We start from the raw sequence: 22,015 nt of genomic DNA on the forward strand, positions 1-22,015 counted from the left end.
AAAATTAATTTTGAATTATTTATATCTACAGTAAATATCAATAGTAAACAACTTGCTTACAGTTCCTAACTTTCCTTCTTAAATTTACACTAGACTGGCACTGTAGCACGGTGACTTTCCTTGTGAATGTTAGAGGATCCCTTTCCGTCGCTGAGTGCTCGCCGCCTGCTCCACCCCGCCTCTCCACCGCTCTACCGGTGCTTGGAAGGAAGATGGAGGCCCCGGGCAGCTTTCCGGAGGCGCGCCCGGCATTGGCACCGCGCGCCGCGGCCATGGCGATGGAAGAGCGGGAGCTGGTTCGCCGTGGGGCGGTGGCGGTCATCGTCGGTTTCCAATCGGAGCCGGAGCCGTCCGAGGTGGCGCGCGCCTTCGCCGCGCGCTTCGGTGCGGAAGAAGGAGCGGTCGAGGCGTCGGTCCTGGGACCCGGCGAGTTCCTGGTGATCTTCTGGGACGCGTCCACCCGCAACGAAGCCATGGGGCTGCAAGGGCCGCTCGTGCTCGGGCAGATCTCCTTCATGCTCTCCCCATGGACTCGGCTCCGGCGGGCGAGGGCGGAGAGGTTGTGCCACAAGGTGCGGGTCTGCTTGGAGGGGGTGCCGAGACGTGCGTGGCGGGCGGGGACGGTGGCCGGCCTCTTCGGCCCGTCCGCCATTGTTGAGCGCAGGGACGACCCGGCGCACTCGGCCAAGGACACGGCGTGCTTGAGGGCAACTCCACCGCACGACCCATTTTGTCCGGGTGCGTCAGTTTGGGGTAAGGCCAACTCCACCGCACGACCCATCTGGTCCGGTTTTGTTCGTATGGATATGGGGTAAAACCTGCTCCCAACGGGCATACCCAAACGGACCAACCTCAAATCCAGACCAAACTTGAGCCACGAATGCTCCCGAACAGACAGAAAACGGACGCTCTCCTCGTCCCTCTCGTCCGCTCCTGTCCGCCCGTGCCTTCTCTCTGGCCCACAAATCAGCGACACATAGAGCAACCGCGCCACGCAGCACATCCCGTGCGCCGCCGGTCGCCGTCCTTCCGCCTCCGGCATCCACGTCCATGCGCCTGCGAGGCCACCGGCGCAGGACGCGGCTGCAGCACGCGCGGGGCGGGGCGCGGCCGCGGCGCGCGCAGGTCCGGGCTGGGCTGGGCGGCGCGGGGCTGGGCGGGGGCGCGCGCGGGGGGGCGTGGCACGTGCGGTGCGGCACGGGGCTGGGCGGGGGCGCGCGCGGGGGCGGTGCGGCGGCGCGCGGGGGAGCAGGGCGGGGCGGCGGCTGGGCTGGGCGGCGCGCGCTGGGGGCGGGGCGCGGGCGGCGCGGGGCTGGGCGCGGGCGCGCGGGGGCATCCCCTTCCAGTTCCCCGACGACCCCTCTCGCCCAGGGATAGACCACGCCCGACGGACGGTGGAGCTACCGCCGGACACACCAGGAGCTTCATCCGGCCACGCCAGGAGCTGCAACCGGTGGATGGATGAGCTACAACCGGCCACGCCGAAGCTGTAACCGGCCACGCTGGAGCTGCAACTTGTGGACGGAGGAAGCTACAATCGGAGCTGTGATGGGGGCGGCACACGGTGCTACATCCGGCAATGTTTCAATCGGCAGGGCAATCTATTACAACCGATGGAGATTTTTGCTACCACTGCGCGATGGGAAAATCTGCTACAACCAAACGGCGGCACCTCCGCGGAGCTGCATCCGTGGTGCAAAAAAGCTACAACCGACACTTTATTTCGCTGGAAGTCGAGCGTTGGCCACGAGCGTCAGCGCATCGGAGCTGCATCCACCATGAAAAATGCTACAACAGGCTTTTTTTGCTGGAAGCAGTCGGCGAGGCGGAGCTGCATCCATTGCAAAAAAAGCTACAACCGGCATGTTTTTATGCTGGAACCAGCTTCAACGTCCACCGGCGGAGTTGCTACCATGAGGAAGCTCGGGATGGCCAGCGAGCGCGGGCAGCCGGAGCGACGGGCACGGATGGCCGGCAGGCGCGACGAGCGCTGGCGCGCCATGGCTGGACAAGCTCGAGCAGCCAACGATGAGCGAGACAGCGGCGAGCTGCTGGTCAACGCTTTTGCGAGATGTGAAGGGGGAGGCGCATCCAATGGATACAGATGGACCAATCCAACGGACGCGCAGCGACCGTTTGAAATTGGGCCGGTCGACCGGCGTCTATCATCCCCCCGCAAATAAGCGCCAGAAGCTGCAGCTGATATTTTGGGCTGGAGCTCCTCGCAGCTGGCTCCTAACTGGCAAAAGACGGAAATACCCTCCCGCAAATTTCCATATTACCACCGAAATGCCACATACCGCTTCGTTTCTTTTCCAGCGCGCCAAGCGGCAGGGTCGGACGCGTGCGGCTGCGCGCGAGTGCCTGTGATGCGTCCATGCTTTGTTGTCTGTGTAACTGTGTATGCCGGCGTGATACGTGTGTGCGTTGCTGTGTGCTTGATATAAATGGCAAGAGTGTATGCATGACTATACTGCTACCGTTGGGTGCTCGTGCTGTGGTCGTGTTTTGTTGCCGTAGTGAATAGTACCTGTGTTGCATACACATCTCAATCCAGCTGACTCTGAAAAAACAGTCTCATATGCGATATCTGCAAGTTGTTTGGTTGCCTGCATATGGACTTCCTGCATTAGGGGATCAACTTTGGCATGTTGTTTGGTTGCCTGCATTGTCTTGGCGCATACAACTACACGTTGTTTGATTGCCTGCATGGAGTATGATTAAGAGCTAGCACTTGCACTTAGCACACATGGTTAAGAGCTAGCAAAGGAAGGGGGAGAAGAAATGCAGTGTGCGCCGGACCATGGCGACTGCGGTGGATAGTGGCCGTGGCGCCGTGTCCGACATGACGAGCATGGAGTCATGGGCGAGCGACCCCGTCGGCGGCACGGCGAGCGACGCCGTCGGCGAATTAGTTGCGGTGCTCGCGCAAAGACAGTGGACAGTGGAGGAGAATGCAGTGCTCGCGCCATGGTATCGTCCGTGCGGTAGGACGAGAGAGGAGGCCGAGATGATCGACGCCGGAAATGACTCCAGTGTAGTGGGACGAGAGAGAGGAGGCCAAGATGATCGACCCCGTCGGCGGTGCGGCGAATTGCAGTGTGCGTGCCATTGCAGCGTCAGTGCAGTAGGAGGACGACAGAGAGTAGGCCGAGATGAGCGACGTAGGAAACGACTCTAGTGTAGGACGCGGGCAAGGAGATCAAGGGGAAGGGCGTCGGCGTCGAGAGGGACGAATAGGAGGGCTTTGAGTAGAGGACAGAGGAGCTCGACATGGCGGCCTTAGTGCTATACACTGCTGTTCAAAGAGAGATGAAGCTACGATCGTCGAAACCAAAAACTTACAAGACGAATGTTGTGAGGAACTGCGAGATTAGGCTGCTGGTCAAAGGAAATTTCAAATCGTGCGCGACGAAACTGACAAAATTCGTCCAGAATAGCTCCACGGGAAGGCGAAATTAAGAACTTACGGCCGACGAAACTACGAACCGATCGCCTGAATGGAACCGTAGCATCGAGATGCATCTTTTTCGTGTAGAGTTTACCTCGAACCGAAGCACCGTTGTGTAGATCAGAGGGAGGAGATTAGATAGGAGCTTAATGAAGGTTAAAGAAGACCTCCGTCTCCACTCGTGCAAGGGTCCACTCGCTTGCGCTCGCCTCGGCCCGCGAGAAACTGCCGATTCTAGCGTTTCCAGCGAGCCAGCCTCTGGGCTGCTTTAAGAAGCGTGCGATGCAAGTAAAACCAGGCAATCAAACAGACTTCTTGCTTCCCGCGCGGGCCTGGTTAAGCTCTATGCACGCAACCAAACACGCCCTATATGTCCTATATGTTCGTGCGATAATGTAGGTAGCTAAAGATGGCTGGCTATACGAAAAAGAACTATACTGCTACTGTCATATGTGTGCGTGCTTGAAGATAATCAATGAAGTGCTACTACTACGTTCCATGTGTTCAAATATTTTTGCAACCTATACCATCAAAAAAGGTAATTTCATCTAAAAACAGTGAAAACATGTCATCTGTTGCAAAATCAGTTCTTAATCAAGTCATAATTAAAATCAGTTCTTAAACAGTGTAGTCAGCACTTAAACCCAATCTACAGAAAAACAAAGGGCGATCTAGTCGTTTCAGCATGTTTCAGCAACAGTTGCAGCTACTACAGCAAAACTACCAAACGGCTACGCCTCAGTTTCAGGCTTTCAGCCGCAGCTAGCAGCTACAGCCGCTCCTTTGGTCGACACGCCAGAGCGGTACCATTAATGTTTCCTCACCTAAACCGGAGAAGGCAGGTGCATCCCCATATCCGTCCCACATATATGCTCGGCAAGGTGGTTGACATTTGGGCTGCGTTTGGGGCCGATTGGGTGGCCTTTTTCTTGCCATAACAGTTCAAACTTAACCTCAAAATGCATGGCGGCACCACAAAATCTGAGACAGGAGAAGACGATAAAAACAGCACAAACATGCAAGTGCCAGCAACATCAAATTAAACCGTAGCAAATTCAACCACACAAAGGATGATCCAACTAATACATGGCAGAGTGGATGCCCGTCCTTCTTGCTACACATGAAATGATTCACTGAATGTTTCTTGGCTGGCTATGAAACAAAATAACAGTTTATGGTTCATTGACAGCTCGAGACTCATGGCTCAGTCGCGCTCACTAATGGCTGTTAGGTGCTGATCAATCTCCTCTGTCGTGAGTGACCTGAAGACACGGTCTTCTTTCCTCACAACACCGACCTGCCGATCACAAGGTATTGATATAAACACCACGCATTGCAGAATAGAAAATTTAACTTGGGAAAAGGGGACTTGTGTATTTACCTCGATCTCGGTAGCCTTGAAATCTTCCTGCAGAACAGATTGCAATGCAGAAATCGCAATCTGAGAGCACATGATAAATATTAGTGGAGAATACCAAAAGCAAAGAACACAAAATATATCTTCGAGCTAGGAATGAATCAGCTTCAGTAATATAAGAACACCCTAGTTCAGAGCCTGTGTTTGCCCGAGAGATGTGCATTTACCTGAACAGTTTCGTCATATGAGAACTGCGGGCTATCCTTCATTTTCTTCTCCAGAAAATTTATTGCTTCCTGCTCCTTCAGTCCGGCACTAGTTGCCTGAAAAAAAGAACTTGTCAGTGGTTTGTTACACATAACAAGACAAAGGTTAAGCATTTTGCTGGGTGTAGAATTGAGGAATAATATAGTGCAGCACAGAAATTACTGTATACCTTGTGTCCAAAGAAGTGACCTGCGGGGTCACACTTGAAGAGCTGAGCATTTTTCTCTTCATCGTAACCCAAGACCATGGCAACTGAAGAACACACCAAAGAAAACGATTATGGTGGGCAATAGGCGTTAAGCTAATTGGTCCAACACTACAACATCATAGTACTAACAGATGTAAATGTGATAGTACTAACCAACACCAAGGGGTCTCATGTACGCATGCTGCGTGTATATTTGTGCTTTGTCTGCTATCCTGAAATATTAATCAAACATGCAGTGTTATTGCTGCCACTTCGGTAACTTAAAAAGGAACTTCAATAAGGATAATGTGTTATACCATTTTGCTAATACATCCACAGGCATCTCATATCCCCATTTTTTACGGAACTCAGCTGCTTCATTTCTTGCTTGGGAGACCAAGGACCTCGCATCAGCTGGGAAACAAAAAAGGATATCCAATATCAATGAACAGCAGAAGGAATGAGTGTAAGTAAATACAGTAATCTGAAGGCCTTAGCCCTAATCATATCACACTAGCAAGGAAAGAAAGGGCCCATATCATATCACACTAACAAGGAAAGAAAGGACCCTAATATATCACACTGACAAGGAAAGAAGGGGCAGTGGGTGAAATCTGATGCTACAACACTGCGACTTGATGAGGACAAATTTAATTGTGTGGTTTCTTATGGTTCCCTATATTGTCCAAAAGAAGAAGCTGTGGTTCAATGGCTAATTGGTCAAGTTTACCCGACCAACTATATAGCTAGCCAAAATTTTGGTCAAGGTTTTACTTGCCCGTGAGTTGGTCACTATTGGCAATTACGAACTACAGTGGGTAAGGAGGTATTGGCATGCCAAAATATTGGCTGTCAAACAAATATCAGATTTTTGAAGGGTAGAAGTTAGAACAGAGTAGACATACTAATATACACACTATCCAGGTGTCTCGTCCAAAATACAAACAACTAGCAAAGCCCTCCACTGTTTCTCTGGTTATTAATTAGCCCTTTGGGCAAGAGCAAGCAATATGACATTGGAAAATAACCTTGAGTCCCATTCTTTACACAAGAAATCAAGAAGATTTGGGATTATCTCTTAAGAGTAAAACATGTCCAGATCCTGCAAGAATGAAAACTGTTGCCAGCCTATCATGACACATGTAAAATGGTCCCACATTTGACCATCAGCTCTCAAAAACACAGATTACTACAATCCAATACAGAATCCTACATAAGCTTAGTTTAATTTCACTAGAGCATCACATTATCTGCGCTCATATAGTAGCTACAACCACAGTTGGGGGTGAGTCCATTTTGGCTAACTCGCAAATACTATTCGAGATCACCAAATCACAAGGCCCAACATGCAGAAAAGCAAACCTCACTCATCAATTCGCAAAGAAAAACACATCCATCATCGCTATGTACAAGACTATAATTGAATTTACTTACAGTACATCGGTACTAAAAGAAAGCACGGTTAAAACACAGACGGTCACAGTATAATGGTGGTCTATTTCCAAAGTATCAAAAATGCTAGTACTAGAGATAATCAAACCACCAAAGCTAACACACACAAAAGCAAACATCCATCATCAGCTCGCAAAGAACAAGCCATTCATCGCCGTTATCTAAAACGAATTCAGTTTACTGTCACAATACATCAGTATCACACAGTGCATATACTAAAACAAAGCACAGTGACCAAACCTGTGAGGCCAGTGGCAAGCAAGCCGGTGTACTTGGTAATCGAGAAGAGGTGCGTGATGCTGGTGTCATCCAGCAACTTGTCCTGCAACCAGAACCACATCGCAGGGACAAAAAAAAATCAGCCTTTAAGGTATCGAGAGTAAACAAATCGGGCGCGGTCGAATTCGCAAGTTCATCGGAGCAACGGCGGCGCAAGAGCTGGGATCGAGCGGTGGGCGGACGACGACTCACCGGGACTTTCTTCTGGGTGACGACGCAGACGGAGTCCTTGCCGCGGACGCCGATCGAGGTGACCCCCGCCGACTTGACCGCCTTGAACGCGTACTCTGCGCACACCAGGCGGACGGATCAGACGCCGCACGAATCGAGGGCCAGGCGCCGCCACAGATCTACTACTAGGGGAAGGAGGGGGGAGGAAAGCTAGGGTTTGGGGAGGCACGCACCGACTTGGTAGAGGCGACCCTCGGGGGAGAAGATGGTGATGTGGCGGTCGTAGCCCGCGCCCGATCCGCGGCTCATCTCGAAGGGTCGCCGGAGATCTCGCCGGAGCTGGACCTGGGTGGTGCGTCGCCTGCTCTGTGTCTCTGGTGGGCGGGTGCGGGCTTGTGTGACCTCGGCTGGGGGACTAGACGGCGCCGCTGCGTCTTATGGCTCTGGCTTCTGCCGCAAGAAGAAGGGAAAGGGCCGGCCCGTTCGGGGACTTGTGGTCGAGTCAGACCCTACCTCTGTCTCGCACAGGGGGAGTGGAAGTGGAATTCAGAGCATTTTTTGGGAAAAAAAAAAGCATGATAGAGTAAAAAGATTAAGGGCATAAAAACGCTTTTTTTTGGGCACGAGCAAGCGCCGTCTCCAACAGCAGCCCTATAATAGGGCACAAAATGTTTTTGCATGAAATAGGGCAAAACTGATCCAATAGCTGCCTAAAATAGGACGAGAGCCGCGGCGAGCGTATCGGGGTCGGCGGCGGGGTCGGAGTAGCCGGTCATGGTGTGCGGCTACCCGCCGGGAGGGGGGTTCGAGGGTTTCCGGCCACAGGCGGGCGTTCGGAAGCAGCCTCGCATTTCTGGGCAGCCGTCCGACTGCCCTATATTTGCTGCATGATGAGCATCTTTTTTGGCTACCCAAAAAAGTTTTTGGGAGATTTTTAGGATTGGGCTGGAGGCCGATTTTTGCCCTCGCGTGTCCTAAATATGTCATACGCTAAAAAATAGGGCTGCTGTTGGAGATGCTCTTAGCCTTCATTTCTTGTTTTTGCAAAAAGAAGACTTAGCGGCACAACTTTTTTGCCGAAAGATCCAGCATCTCGGCTGCATTCATTTGTTTAGGAGAATAGCATGAAACAAGTGGTCATGCAAGAAGCCCTTGGACCGACTGCTAAATGGATAATCTGACAACAAATCCCCGAGTGGGCTCTCAATGCATTTGACGCCCGCAAGGCACCAATGCTCTAGATTTGACCTGATAGCCCTAATCACATTTGTGATAGAGCGGACATTTCCTCTATAAACGTTGTTGTTTATCTCCTGCCATATCTCCCAGCAAATTAGGATGACCATCGATTTGATCCCTCATGTTGCTACATCGTGATCGTTTCGCTTGATGATGGTTGATATTATGTCAGTGGTGTTGCTTGATGCAACCCAGATGTCCTGGCGCAACACACTACATCCTTACCAGAGAGTTGTGTGGTTCCAGATGGACACGGTCATGTTGCAGTTCTAAAACAGATGAACTAAAGATTCAAGATTTCTCATGCTGAAGTGACGGAAATATTCATTGATCCAGCTGCGTCGATGTCATTGCACCATAGGCGATTCTGGTGAAGCAGCCAAGAGAATATTTTTTGTCTTCCCCGATGCCTAGGCTTTCCAGAGAATGGTCTTGTAGCTGCATTGATTTGTTTGCGGGAATCACATAGTGTAAGCGGATCGGGCGGAGTACTCGCCGAAGGCAGCCGCAGTCCATCTGATTATGTCTTGCATGCCCAGCTACAAGGTAATCATGGCACTGTTGAGCACCCTCCAAACACTAGGGAAAACCCTAGCAGTAGCACTGGGAACCGCGCTACTAGTAAGCCGCTACAGCAAAAGGTTAGCAGTAGCGTGTGTTAACCCACGCTACTGCTATGTCAACTTAGTAGTAGCGCTTTCATCAAAGAGCGCTACTGGTAATTACTAGTAGCGCTTCTCGCAGCCCGCGCTACTACTATTATTCCGTATTTTACTTTTATTTCATGTTGTATTCATACACCTTTATACAAGTTTTCATACAACAGCAATTTAGAGATTGTTTTTACATCATAATGAGTTATTACATCACTGGGTGAAAGAACCGCGGATTAGTTTCAAGTGGATGTCCATCCACTTGAAACTAGTCCACGGTTCTTTCACCCAATGATATAATAAATATCATCATCATCATCATCATATCATTAACAACTTATCATCATAATACATCATTGTCATATAACACCTCCTCATGATCATCGTTTTCATCAATGAGACATCACATAGCAAGTTGGTCACTAGTCATAATCACAACTACTCCTCATCATCAACTTTAACACATTGTACCACATAATAAACATATTGTACCTCATAGGACCTACTACATTCTCTTAGGTCCTACTATATTCTCTTAGGTAAAATAGCATAAAACAAGATAGCTGAGGGAGTCCTGGACTAAGGGGTCCTCGGGCGTCCGGCCCGTTATCCATGGGCCGGACTGATGGGCTGTGAAGGCATGAAGACCGAAGACTATACCCGTGTCCGGATAGGACTCTCCTTGGCGTGGAAGGCAAGCTAGGCGACCAACTATGAAGATTCCTTCTTATGTAACCGACTCTATGTAACCCTAGATCCCTCCGGTGTCTATATAAACCGGAGGGCGTAGTCCGGAAAGGATATACTCATTACCATAGTCATACAGGCTAGACTTCTAGGGTTTAGCCATTACGATCTCGTGGTAGATCAACTCTTGTAACACTCATATTCATCAAGATCAATCAAGCAGGAAGTAGGGTATTACCTCCATAGAGAGGGCCCGAACCTGGGTAAACATCGTGTCCCCTGTCTCATGTTACCATCGATCATAGACGCACAGTTCGGGACCCCCTACCCGAGATCCGCCGGTTTTGACACCGACATTGGTGCTTTCATTGAGAGTTCCACTGTGTCGTCGACGAAAGGTTCGATGGCCCCTTCAATCGTCGATAGTGACGCCGTCCAAGGAGAAACCTTCCTCCTCTGACAAATTTTCGTATTCGGCGGCTTCGTACTGCGGGCCAACTCGCTTGGCCATCTGGAGCAGATCGATAGCTATGCCCCTGGCCACCAGGTCAGATTTGGAAGCCTGAACTACGTTGCGGATATCCGTGGAGACTTGATCTTCAATGGTTTTGAGACCGCGGCAATCGCTCCCCCTCGCTCCGATGAACATGACTTAAATCTGTCATCGGACCAGATTCAGGAGATGGTTCCTGTAACTGCTACGGCCTTAGATTCGGGGCTGATTGCACCATCCGAGGCCACAGAGTCCGCGGCGTTGGAGCCGCACACAGACTCAACACCCTGCAATATTTGCGTCAACGGAACTCCGGGCTCGTCTCTGGCTATAAGTTCTGGATCATGTACGCCTGCGGACATCGAGCTGGATCGGTTATCGATTTTCGAATTCAGCGCCGCAGACATCTTCCAGCACTCACCTTTGGGTAATGTGCTAAACTCTTTAAAGAACATGTCCTTGGCAGAGGACTCACAGCCGAACTATGTCCGGTTCGAACTAAGGGCTGAGGATGGAGAATTTTGCTTCCCACCCGCCACCCACTTCATAGCCACTGTCGATGACTTAACCGACGTGCTTGATTATGGCTCCGAAGACATTGACGGTATCAACGACGATGCCGGCAAGGAACAAGGCCAAAACCCGCCAGGCACCAGACGCGGGACGACCACTAGTTCGTACGACGTGTACATAGTTGACACACTTAAAAAAGCGCACAACGATGGCACCGGAGAAACTAGTACTTCGGACGGCGCCGAAAACAATGAAGACCCTGTTCGAGCAAGATCCGAACAGAAGGAACAAGAAAACGGGCAAGCCAGCCCCGATGAACAGGCCCTGCCCAGCGACAATTCGGAGGAAGACAACTACCTTCCGCTCTCCGAAGATGAGGTAAGCCTCAGCGACGAAGACTTCATCGTACCCGAAGAGCCCCTCGAGCAGGAGCGCTTCAAGCGCAGGCTCATAGCTACGACAAAGAGCCTGAAAAAGAAGCAGCAGCAGCTTCAAGCTGACCAAGACCTACTCAACGATAGATGGACACAAGTCCTGGTCGCCGAAGAATACGGCCTTAGTGGCCTGGCCAAAAGCTACCCGAAGCATAGATTGCTACATCAGTTCGATGACGAGGCGTTGGAGCCCGTACCATCATCACACAATGCAGCAGGTCGCCGACAACTCTGTCCGGATAAAGAGGCAACTCAAGCTGAACACCAGACCGCCCCACCCCACCGTAAAGGCAAGAATACCGCAGCTCACGATTGTCCAGACAACCTGCAGCGGGACTTGGACAGTAGAGCAGGACACGCAAGACCGATCTACGGATCGCGAAGGCATGCCTCGACACGCGACGACAGCTACCTATTCGGACGTAACAAACCTAGCCACGCCCGAGACGAAAACCGCAAATGGACTCCTTCGGAGTTACGTCGCAGTGTGGCCCAACATAGAGGCGCCGCACACCCGCTTTGCTTCACCGATGAAGTAATGGATCATGAATTCCCTGAAGGATTCAAACCCGTCAATATTAAATCATACGACGGAACAACCGATCCCGTGGTATGGATAGAAGATTTTATCCTCCACATCCATATTTGATACGTCTCCAACGTATCTATAATTTTTGATTGTTTCATGCTATATTATATTCTGTTTGGATGTTTAATGGGCTTTATTATACACTTTTATATTATTTTTGGGACTAACCTATTAACCGGAGGCCCAGCCCAAATTGCTGTTTTTTGCCTATTTCAGTGTTTCGCAGAAAAAGAATATCAAACGGAGTCCAAACGGAATGAAACCTTCGGGAACGTGATTTTCGGAACAAACGTGATCCAGAGGACTTGGAGTCCACGTCAAGCAATCAACATGGAGAGCACGAGGCAGAGGGCGCGCCTACCCCCCCCCCCCCCAGGCGCGCCCTCCACCCTCATGGGGCCCACGTTGCTCCACCGACGTACTTCTTCCTCCTATATATACCTACGTACCCCCAAACCATCAGACGCATCCACGAAAACCTAATTCCACCGCCGCAACCTTCTGTACCCATGAGATCCCATCTTGGGGCCTTTTCCGGCGTCCTGCCGGAGGGGGCATTGATCACGGAGGGCTTCTACATCAACACCATAGCCTCTCCGATGATGTGTGAGTAGTTTACCTCAGACCTTCGGGTCCATAGTTATTAGCTAGATGGCTTCTTCTCTCTCTTTGGATCTCAATACAAAGTTCTCCTCGATCTTCTTGGAGATCTATTGGATGTAATCTTCTTTTGCGGTGTGTTTGTCGAGACCGATGAATTGTGGGTTTATGATCAAGTTTATCTATGAAGAATATTTGAATCTTCTCTGAATTCTTTTATGTATGATTGGTTATCTTTGCAAGTCTCTTCGAATTATCAGTTTGGTTTGGCCTACTAGATTGATCTTTCTTGCAATGGGAGAAGTGCTTAGCTTTGGGTTCAATCTTGCGGTGTCCTTTCCAGTGACAGCAAGGGCAGCAAGGCACGTATTGTATTGTTGCCATCGAGGATAACAAGATGGGGTTTATATCATATTGCATGAGTTTATCCCTCTACATCATGTCATCTTGCTTAAAGCATTACTCTGTTCTTATGAACTTAATACTTTAGATGCATGCTGGATAGCGGTCGATGTGTGGAGTAATAGTAGTAGATGCAGGAAGGAGTCGGTCTACTTGTCATGGACGTGATGCCTATATACATGATCATACCTAGATATTCTCATAACTATGCTCAATTCTATGAATTGCTCGACAGTAATTTGTTCACCCACCGTAATACTTATGCTCTTGAGAGAAGCCACTAGTGAAACCTATGGCCCCGGGTCTATTCTCCATCATATTAATCTTCCAACACTTAGCTATTTCTATTGCCTTTTATTTTACTTTGCATCTTTATTTCTCTTTATCATAAAAATACCAAAAATATTATCTTATCATATCTATCAGATCTCACTCTCGTAAGTGACCGTGAAGGGATTGACAACCCCTTTTATTGCGTTGGTTGCGAGGTTCTTATTTGTTTGTGTAGGTGCGCGGGACTTGAGCGTGGTTTCCTACTGGATTGATACCTTGGTTCTCAAAAACTGAGGGAAATACTTACGCTACTTTACTGCATCACCATTTCCTCTTCAAGGGAAAACCAACGCAGTGCTTAAGAGGTAGCAAGAAGGATTTCTGGCATCGTTGCCGGGGAGTCTACGCAAAAGTCAAGACATACCAAGTACCCATCACAAACTCTTATCCCTCGCATTACATTATTTGCCATTTGCCTCTCGTTTTCCTCTCCCCCACTTCACCCTTGCCGTTTTATTCGCCCTCTCTTTTCCGTTCCCCTTTTTACCATTTGCTTTGTCGTTATGGCTAGTCCTTTATCTCCCGGGAATGAAGTTCTTAATTTTAAACAAAGGGAGGGAGAAAATCTAAAAGATGCTTGGTACAGAATTTGCAATGCGCAAAATAGATCTACTAGGAAGCAATCTACTTCCGTTCTTCTTCGCAATTTTTATGTAGGCATCACTCCTTGGAATAGATTCATTCTTGATACCATTACCGGAGGAAATTTCTTGGGTAGCCATACTTTTCATTCTTATAATGCAATGATAGATTTGTTTGGTCCACCACCTCTTTTGGTTAATGGAACTATGTTAACTTTGGAGCATGTGATGCAAAGGCTTGAAATTATTGAAAATAAAGTTGCCACCATAGAGTTAATTGAAAATTTGTATAAAAAGATCCACAACTAAATTACCCAATATGGATCTAAGGTAGGAGTCATTTTGAAAAAAATTAAAGAAAAGGAACCCATGGTTAATGAAAGAATAAATCAAGATTCCACTAGAATCGATAAGCATGAGGGTATCATTACCAACTTGGGGACCGCCTTTTCTTCCGTAAAGAACACTTCAAATCCTCCTACCAAAATTTCCAAGCTTATGTATGTTCCTAAAAATAAGGGTGAATCCTCTAGTAAGGAAACTGCGGATCTCAAATCAATAAGTGTTCATCCCAATCTTTTTGCTATCATAAAGGAACCATTTGCTACAAATGATTTTTTCGATTTCGTGCCTAGAAGTTTGATAATTAATGAAAAGAAAGAAACTCCTAAGGGTTATAGGTGTCTTATTGAAGAATTTCCCACTAAAGATGGCAATACCTAGATCTATCCTTGCTTTTAGGCCTAGCTAGGGGCGTTAAACGATAGCGCTTGTTGGGAGGCAACCCAATTTTATTTTAGTTTTTTGCTTTTTGCTTATGTTTAGGAATAAATATTGGATCTAGCCTCTGGTTAGATTTGTTTTTATGTTTTAATTAGTGTTTGTGCCAAGTTAAACCAATAGGATCTTCTTGGATGATAGTTATTTGATCTTGCTGAAAAAGACAGAAACTTTGCGCTCATGAATATAATTGTTTAAACTCATCAGAGCGTGATAAATTACCGATTCTTTTTGCAGTAGATCAGTACGTAAATTTTCCTGGTTGTCCTAGTTTTTCACGAGTTTTGGAGTTCCAGAAGTTTTCGAACAAATATGATTACTACAGACTGTTCTGTTTTTCACAGATTCTGTTTTTGTGTGTTGTTTGCTTATTTTGATGAATCTATGGCTAGTAAAAGAGCTTATAAACCATAGAGAAGTTGGAATACAGTAGGTTTAACACCAATATAAATAACGAATGAGTTCAATACAGTACTTTGAAGTGGTATTTTGTTTTCTTTCGCTAACGGAGCTCACGAGATTTTCTGTTAAGTTTTGTGTTGTGAAGTTTTCAAGTTTTAGGTAAAAGATTTGATGGAGTATGGAACAAGGAGTAGCAAGAGCCTAAGCTTGGGGATGCCCATGGCACCCCAAGATAATCTAAGGACACCTAAAAGCCAAAGCTTGGGGATGCCCGGGAAGGCATCCCCTCTTTCGTCCTCATCCATTGGTAACTTTACTTGGAGCTATATTTCTATTCACCACATGATATGTGTTTTGCTTGGAGCGTCTTGTATTATTTGAGTCTTTGTTTGTTAGTTTACCACAATCATCCTTGCTGTACACACCTTTTGAGAGAGACACACATGATTCAGAATTTGTTAGAATACTCTATGTGCTTCACTTATATCTTTTGAGCTATATAGTTTTTGCTCTAGTGCTTCACTTATATCTTTTAGAGCACGGTGGTGGATTTGTTTTATAGAAACTATTGTTCTCTCATACTTCACTTATATCATTTTGAGAGTCATACAAAACAGCGTGGTAATTTGCTTTAATTATGATAGGCATCCAAGATTAGTAAAAAAATTCTTATGAGTGTGTTGAATACTATGAGAAGTTTGATACTTGATAATTGTTTTGAGATATGAAGATGGTAATATTAGAGTCATGCTAGTTGAGTAGTTGTGAATTTGAGAAATACTTGTGTTAAAGTTTGAGATTCCCGTAGCATGCACGTATGGTGAACCGTTATGTGATGAAGTCGGAGCATGATTTATTTATTGATTGTCTTCCTTATGAGTGGCGGTCGGGGATGAGCGATGGTCTTTTCCTACCAATCTATCCCCCTAGGAGCATGCGCGTAATACTTTGCTGTGATAACTTGTAGATTTTTGCAACAAGTATATGAGTTCTTTATGACTAATGTTGAGTCCATGGATTATACGCACTCTCATCCTTCCACAATTGCTAGCCTCTCTAATACCACGCACTTTTCGCCGATATCATACACCCACCATATACCTTCCTCAAAACAGCCACCATACCTACCTATCATGGCATTTCCATAGCCATTCCGAGATATATTGCCATGCAACTTACCACCGTTCCGTTTACTATGACACGCTTCATCATTGTCATATTGATTTGCATGATCATGTAGTTGACATCGTATTTGTGGCAAAGCCACCGTTCATAATTCTTTCATACATGTCACTCTTGATTCATTGCATATGCCGGTACACCGCCGGAGGCATCCACATAGAGTCATATCTTGTTCTAAGTATTGAGTTGTAATTTTTGAGTTGTAAGTAATAAAAGTGTGATGATCATCATTATTAGAGCATTGTCCCAGGTAAGGAAAGGATGATGGAGACTATGATTCCCCCATAAGCCGGGATGAGATTCCGGACTAAAAAAAAGAGGCCAAAGAAAAGAAAAAAAGAGAGAAGGCCCAAACAAAAAAAATGAGAGAAAAAGAGAGAAGGGACAATGCTACTATCCTTTTACCACACTTGTGCTTCAAAGTAGCACCATGATCTTCATGATAGAGAGTCTCCTATGATGTCACTTTCATATACTAATGGGAAATTTTCATTATAGAACTTGGCTTGTATATTCCAATGATGGGCTTCCTCAAAATGCCCTAGGTCTTCGTGAGCAAGCGAGTTGGATGCACACCCACTTAGTTTCTTTTGTTGAGCTTTCATATACTTATAGCTCTAGTGCATCCGTTGCATGGCAATCCCTACTCACTCACATTGATATCTATTGATGGGTATCTCCATAGCCCGTTGATACGCCTAGTTGATGTGAGACTATCTTCTCCTTTTTTTGTCTTCTCCACAACCACCATTCTATTCCACATATAGTGCTATGTCCATGGCTCACGCTCATGTATTGCGTGAAGATTGAAAAGTTTGAGAACACCAAAAGTATGAAACAATTGCTTGGCTTGTCATCGGGGTTGTGCATTATTAAATACTTTGTGTGATGAAGATAGAGCATAGCTAGACTATATGATTTTGTAGGGATAACTTTCTTTGGCCATGTTATTTTGAGAATACATAATTGCTTAGTTAAGTATGCTTGAAGTATTATTACTTTTTAAGTCAATATTAAACTTTTGTCTTGAATCTTTCGGATCTGAACATTCATACCACAATTAAGAGAATTACATTGAAAATTATGCCAAGTAGCATTCCACATCAAAAATTCTGTTTTTATCATTTACCTACTCGAGGACGAGCAGGAATTAAGCTTGGGGATGCTTGATACGTCTCCAACGTATCTATAATTTTTGATTGTTCCATGCTATATTATATTCTGTTTTGGATGTTTAATGGGCTTTATTATATACTTTTATATTATTTTTGGGACTAACCTATTAACCGGAGGCCCAGCCCAAATTGCTGTTTTTTTTTGCCTATTTCAGTGTTTCGCAGAAAAAGAATATCAAACGGAGTCCAAACGGAATGAAACCTTCGGGAACGTGATTTTTGGAACAAACGTGATCCAAAGGACTTGGAGTCCACGTCAAGCAATCAACGTGGAGAGCACGAGGCAGGGGGCGCGCCTACCCCCCCCCCCCCAGGCGCGCCCTCCACCCTTGTGGGGCCCACGTTGCTCCACCGACGTACTTCTTCCTCCTATATATACCTACGTACCCCCAAACCATCAGAGGCATCCACGAAAACCTAATTCCACCGCCGCAACCTTCTGTACCCGTGAGATCCCATCTTGGGGCCTTTTCCGGCGTCCTGCCGGAGGGGGCATTGATCACGGAGGGCTTCTACATCAACACCATAGCCTCTCCGATGATGTGTGAGTAGTTTACCTCAGACCTTCGGGTCCATAGTTATTAGCTAGATGGCTTCTTCTCTCTCTTTGGATCTCAATACAAAGTTCTCCTCGATCTTCTTGGAGATCTATTGGATGTAATCTTCTTTTGCGGTGTGTTTGTCGGGACCGATGAATTGTGGGTTTATGATCAAGTTTATCTATGAACAATATTTGAATCTTCTCTGAATTCTTTTATGTATGATTGGTTATCTTTGCAAGTCTCTTCGAATTATCAGTTTGGTTTGGCCTACTAGATTGATCTTTCTTGAAATGGGAGAAGTGCTTAGCTTTGGGTTCAATCTTGCGGTGTCCTTTCCCAATGACAGCAGGGGCAGCAAGGCACGTATTGTATTGTTGCCATCGAGGATAACAAGATGGGGTTTATATCATATTGCATGAGTTTATCCCTCTACATCATGTCATCTTGCTTAAAGCGTTACTCTGTTCTTTTGAACTTAATACTCTAGATGCATGCTGGATAGCGGTCGATGTGTGGAGTAATAGTAGTAGATGCAGGCAGGAGTCGGTCTACTTGTCACGGACGTGATGCCTATATACATGACCATACCTAGATATTCTCATAACTATGCTCAATTCTATCAATTGCTCGACAGTAATTTGTTCACCCACCATAATACTTATGCTCTTGAGAGAAGCCACTAGTGAAACCTATGCCCCCCGGGTCTATTCTCCATCATATTAATCTTCCAACACTTAGCTATTTCTCCATCATATTAATTTTCCAACACTTAGCTATTTCTATTGCCTTTTATTTTACTTTGCATCTTTATTTCTCTTTATCATAAAAATACCAAAAATATTATCTTATCATATCTATCAGATCTCACTCTCGTAAGTGACCGTGAAGGGATTGACAACCCCTTTTATTGCGTTGGTTGCGAGGTTCTTATTTGTTTGTGTAGGTGCGCGGGACTTGAGCGTGGTCTCCTACTGGATTGATACCTTGGTTCTCAAAAACTGAGGGAAATACTTACGCTACTTTACTGCATCACCATTTCCTCTTCAAGGGAAAACCAACGCAGTGCTCAAGAGGTAGCAATATGGCCCGTGGGGACGACCTCCACGCCATTAAATACCTCCCACTAAAGCTAAAAGGGCCAGCTCGGCACTGGTTAAACAGCCTGCCTGAAAATTCCATAGGCAGCTGGGAGGACTTGGAGGAGGCCTTCCTCGACAACTTCCGAGGAACATATGTCCGGCCACCGGATGCCGATGACCTAAGTCACATTGTCCAGCAGCCCGAAGAGTCAGCCAGGAAGCTCTGGACTCGGTTCTTAGTCAAAAAGAACCAAATCGTCGATTGTCCGGACGCGGAAGCCCTTGCGGCTTTCAGACACAGTGTCCGGGATGAATGGCTTGCACGCCACCTCGGTCAACAAGGACCTAAATCCATGACATCCCTCACTGCTCTGATGACCTGCTTTTGCGCGGGAGAAGACAGTTGGCTCGCTCGTAGAAGCAACAGCGCCGGCGACCCGGGCACTTCCGAAATCCGAGACGGCAACGGCAAGCCACGACGAAGCAAATACAACAGTCGCAATGATAATGAAAGATCACGCGACACAGCGGTCAATGCCGGATTAAGCAATCCCAAGCCCGGTCAACAGAAGAAGCCATTCAAGGCGAAACGAGACGAACCATCCAACCTAGACAGGATATTGGACCGACCCTGCCAGATTCACGGCCACCCCGACAAACTAGCTAATCATACTAACATCAACTGCTGGGTTTTTAAGCAGGCCGGCAAGCTCAGCGCCGAAAGCAAGGGGAGGAGGCCGCCAGGCGGCACGGACGACGGAGAGGTTCACCAACGAAATACCGGGGGTCAGAAGCAATTTCCACCCGAGGATCAACTACTCCCGGAGCGAAAATAGCAGTCCAGCTTCCGCCGCCCACCTTGTACACCCGCAACATTTGTGCCGCGCATACATCACTACGCACTCAAGATACCATGGGCATTGGCGGAGGCACACTACGGACAAGCCTGCAAGCATCCCCGTAACATTTTTTATCCATTTTCTTTTTATTTCTTCCTTCACTATCCCTTAAAAACAGGTGACGAACAGGACAGCCACCTGAAACTGGCTCTATCGGAGTTCGGACCCGTACATTCACCTGAGGGCCTATTTCCATCAAGGATTCCCCCCGCCGAGGACTGGCGGCGCAGACGTGCGACAGGAGGTCCAAAATAACTTTTTGTAGACCGCACTCTCTATTTTGAGCCTGTACTATGCCTGTTCCTCCGCCTCCAACCCCGAGCATGTCAAATAGCCGGGAGGATGGCTTTTATATATATAATAAATAATCATTGGCATATCGCTCAGCTCCCAGTAAACAATATCCGAATTAATCATCCGTGTTGTTTCGCCACTAAATACGGCTACCATGGTTGTTTCAGAAACATACCTTGGCATAACCTGCCAGGGGCTCGGTATGGGAACAAATGAGTTGCCAGCAAAAGCCCGAACAACTCTATAGCGTACTTCGGAGTCGCAAGTTTGTCCTTATATGCATCAGCTCCGAATCATTGTCTTGGGTCAATAGTTGGGTTGCCCGGCTCCTGTGCTTGCTACCCTACGTTCCGCTCTATCGGCTAGGGTAGTAAAGGGAGAACTACTGCGATTGTGCTTCCGGATCATCTGGTCAAGTACCTCAGTAGAGAAAGCCGAAAACTGACTGTCATGATGCGGCGAGAGCTGGTCAACCACTTGACGACTTATTGGAATCTTTAGCGATTCTCCGTGTCACACGAAGGATCTTTTTCAGATCAAATATGTAAGGCACCATATGCCGCATACATACCAGGGGCTATGTCGTAGTCCCACCATAGAACTCCTATGGCTAAGTGAAAGTGTTAACGCCCTATAGTCCGATTGCCTGGTTCGCTGCATTATCACCTCCTTTATGGACCAAGACGTTGGATAAAGAGTGATTAAATGCTTTTCCGAACACCCCCGCACTTCCTACGAGGGGGCTGAAGCCGACGACTGGAAAACTTTCAGATTATATTAAAACGGCCGCACAGGAGGAATACAAGCTTTTGAGCAAAACATTAAAATAGATTAACTATAAAGTTGTCTTTTACAATTATCACACACCTTACTCGAACACTATGTCTTTCGAGCATTGACCCTCTATTAAGCGGGCGGCCTCTAGAACGTCTTCAAAATAATGCTCCGGTTCAGGACGGTCCTTGCCCTTGGGTGGACTCTTAGCCGCGACATTGATGGCCTTCATCTTTCCCCAGAATGTCTTGACTCGGGCAAAGGCCATCCGTGCACCTTCAATGCACGCTGACCGCTTCACAGCATCGATTCGCGGCACCGCATCAACAAGTCTTTGTACCAAACCGAAGTAGCTATCCGGAATAGGCTCAGTTGGCCACAACCAGATTATGACATCCTTCATGGCAGCGCCGGATATCCTATGAAGTTCGGCCCATTGGGACATCTGTTCATTGAGCAACAGAGGGCGCTTTGATGCGCCAAACTGCGACCAAAAAAGCTTCTCCGTTGCATACCCATCTCGCGCCTGGTAATACTGCGCCGCATCAGAAGAACTCTTCGGTGATACGTCCATTTTGCATCATGCTTTTATATCGATATTTATTGCATTATGGGCTGTTATTACACTTTATGTCACAATACTTATGCCTATTCTCTCTTAGTTTACAAGGTTTACATAAAGAGGGAGAATGCCGGCAGCTGGAATTCTGGGCTGGAAAAGGAGCAAACATTAGAGACCTATTCTGCACAACCCCCAAAGTCCTGAAACTCCACGAAAGTTATTTTTGGAAATAATAAAAAATATTGAGCGGAAAAAATACCAGAGGGGGCCACACCCTGGCCACGAGGGTGGGGGCGCGCCCTACCCCCCTGGGCGCGCCCCCTGCCTCGTGGGCCCCCTGTTGGCCCTCCGGTGCCCATCTTCTGCTATATGAAGTCTTTCGTCCGAAGAAAAATCATAAGCAAGCTTTCGGGACGAGACTCCGCCGCCATGAGGCGGAACCTTGGCGGAACCAATCTAGGGCTCTGGCGGAGCTGTTCTGCCGGGGACACTTCCCTCCGGGAGGGGGAAATCATCGCCATCGTCATCACCAATGCTCCTCTCAAACCCTAGTTCATCTCTTGTATCCAATTCTTGTCTCTAAGTCTGAGATTGGTACTTGTAGGTTGCTAGTAGTGTTGATTACTCCTTGTAGTTGA

At 47.4% G+C, this 22,015-nt stretch overlaps 1 protein-coding gene across 1 annotated transcript; it reads right to left on the bottom strand.

The window, feature by feature from the left end:
• Window positions 1-4,453: 4,453 nt before the first annotated feature.
• LOC109753460 (proteasome subunit alpha type-6) lies at window positions 4,454-7,688 on the bottom strand. The gene is made up of 9 exons (XM_020312358.4): window positions 7,398-7,688; window positions 7,186-7,280; window positions 6,955-7,036; window positions 5,580-5,676; window positions 5,437-5,495; window positions 5,245-5,327; window positions 5,036-5,131; window positions 4,833-4,892; window positions 4,454-4,748 (listed from the first exon to the last, which is right to left on the bottom strand). Exons 1-9 carry the CDS (start codon window positions 7,471-7,473, stop codon window positions 4,656-4,658), a joined length of 741 nt encoding a protein of 246 aa, XP_020167947.1. The 5' UTR covers window positions 7,474-7,688; the 3' UTR covers window positions 4,454-4,655.
• Between the last annotated feature and the right edge of the window lie 14,327 nt (window positions 7,689-22,015).

The sequence above is a fragment of the Aegilops tauschii genome, chromosome 4 (genome assembly GCF_002575655.3).
Source record: "Aegilops tauschii subsp. strangulata cultivar AL8/78 chromosome 4, Aet v6.0, whole genome shotgun sequence".
Classification (NCBI taxonomy): Eukaryota; Viridiplantae; Streptophyta; class Magnoliopsida; order Poales; family Poaceae; genus Aegilops; species Aegilops tauschii.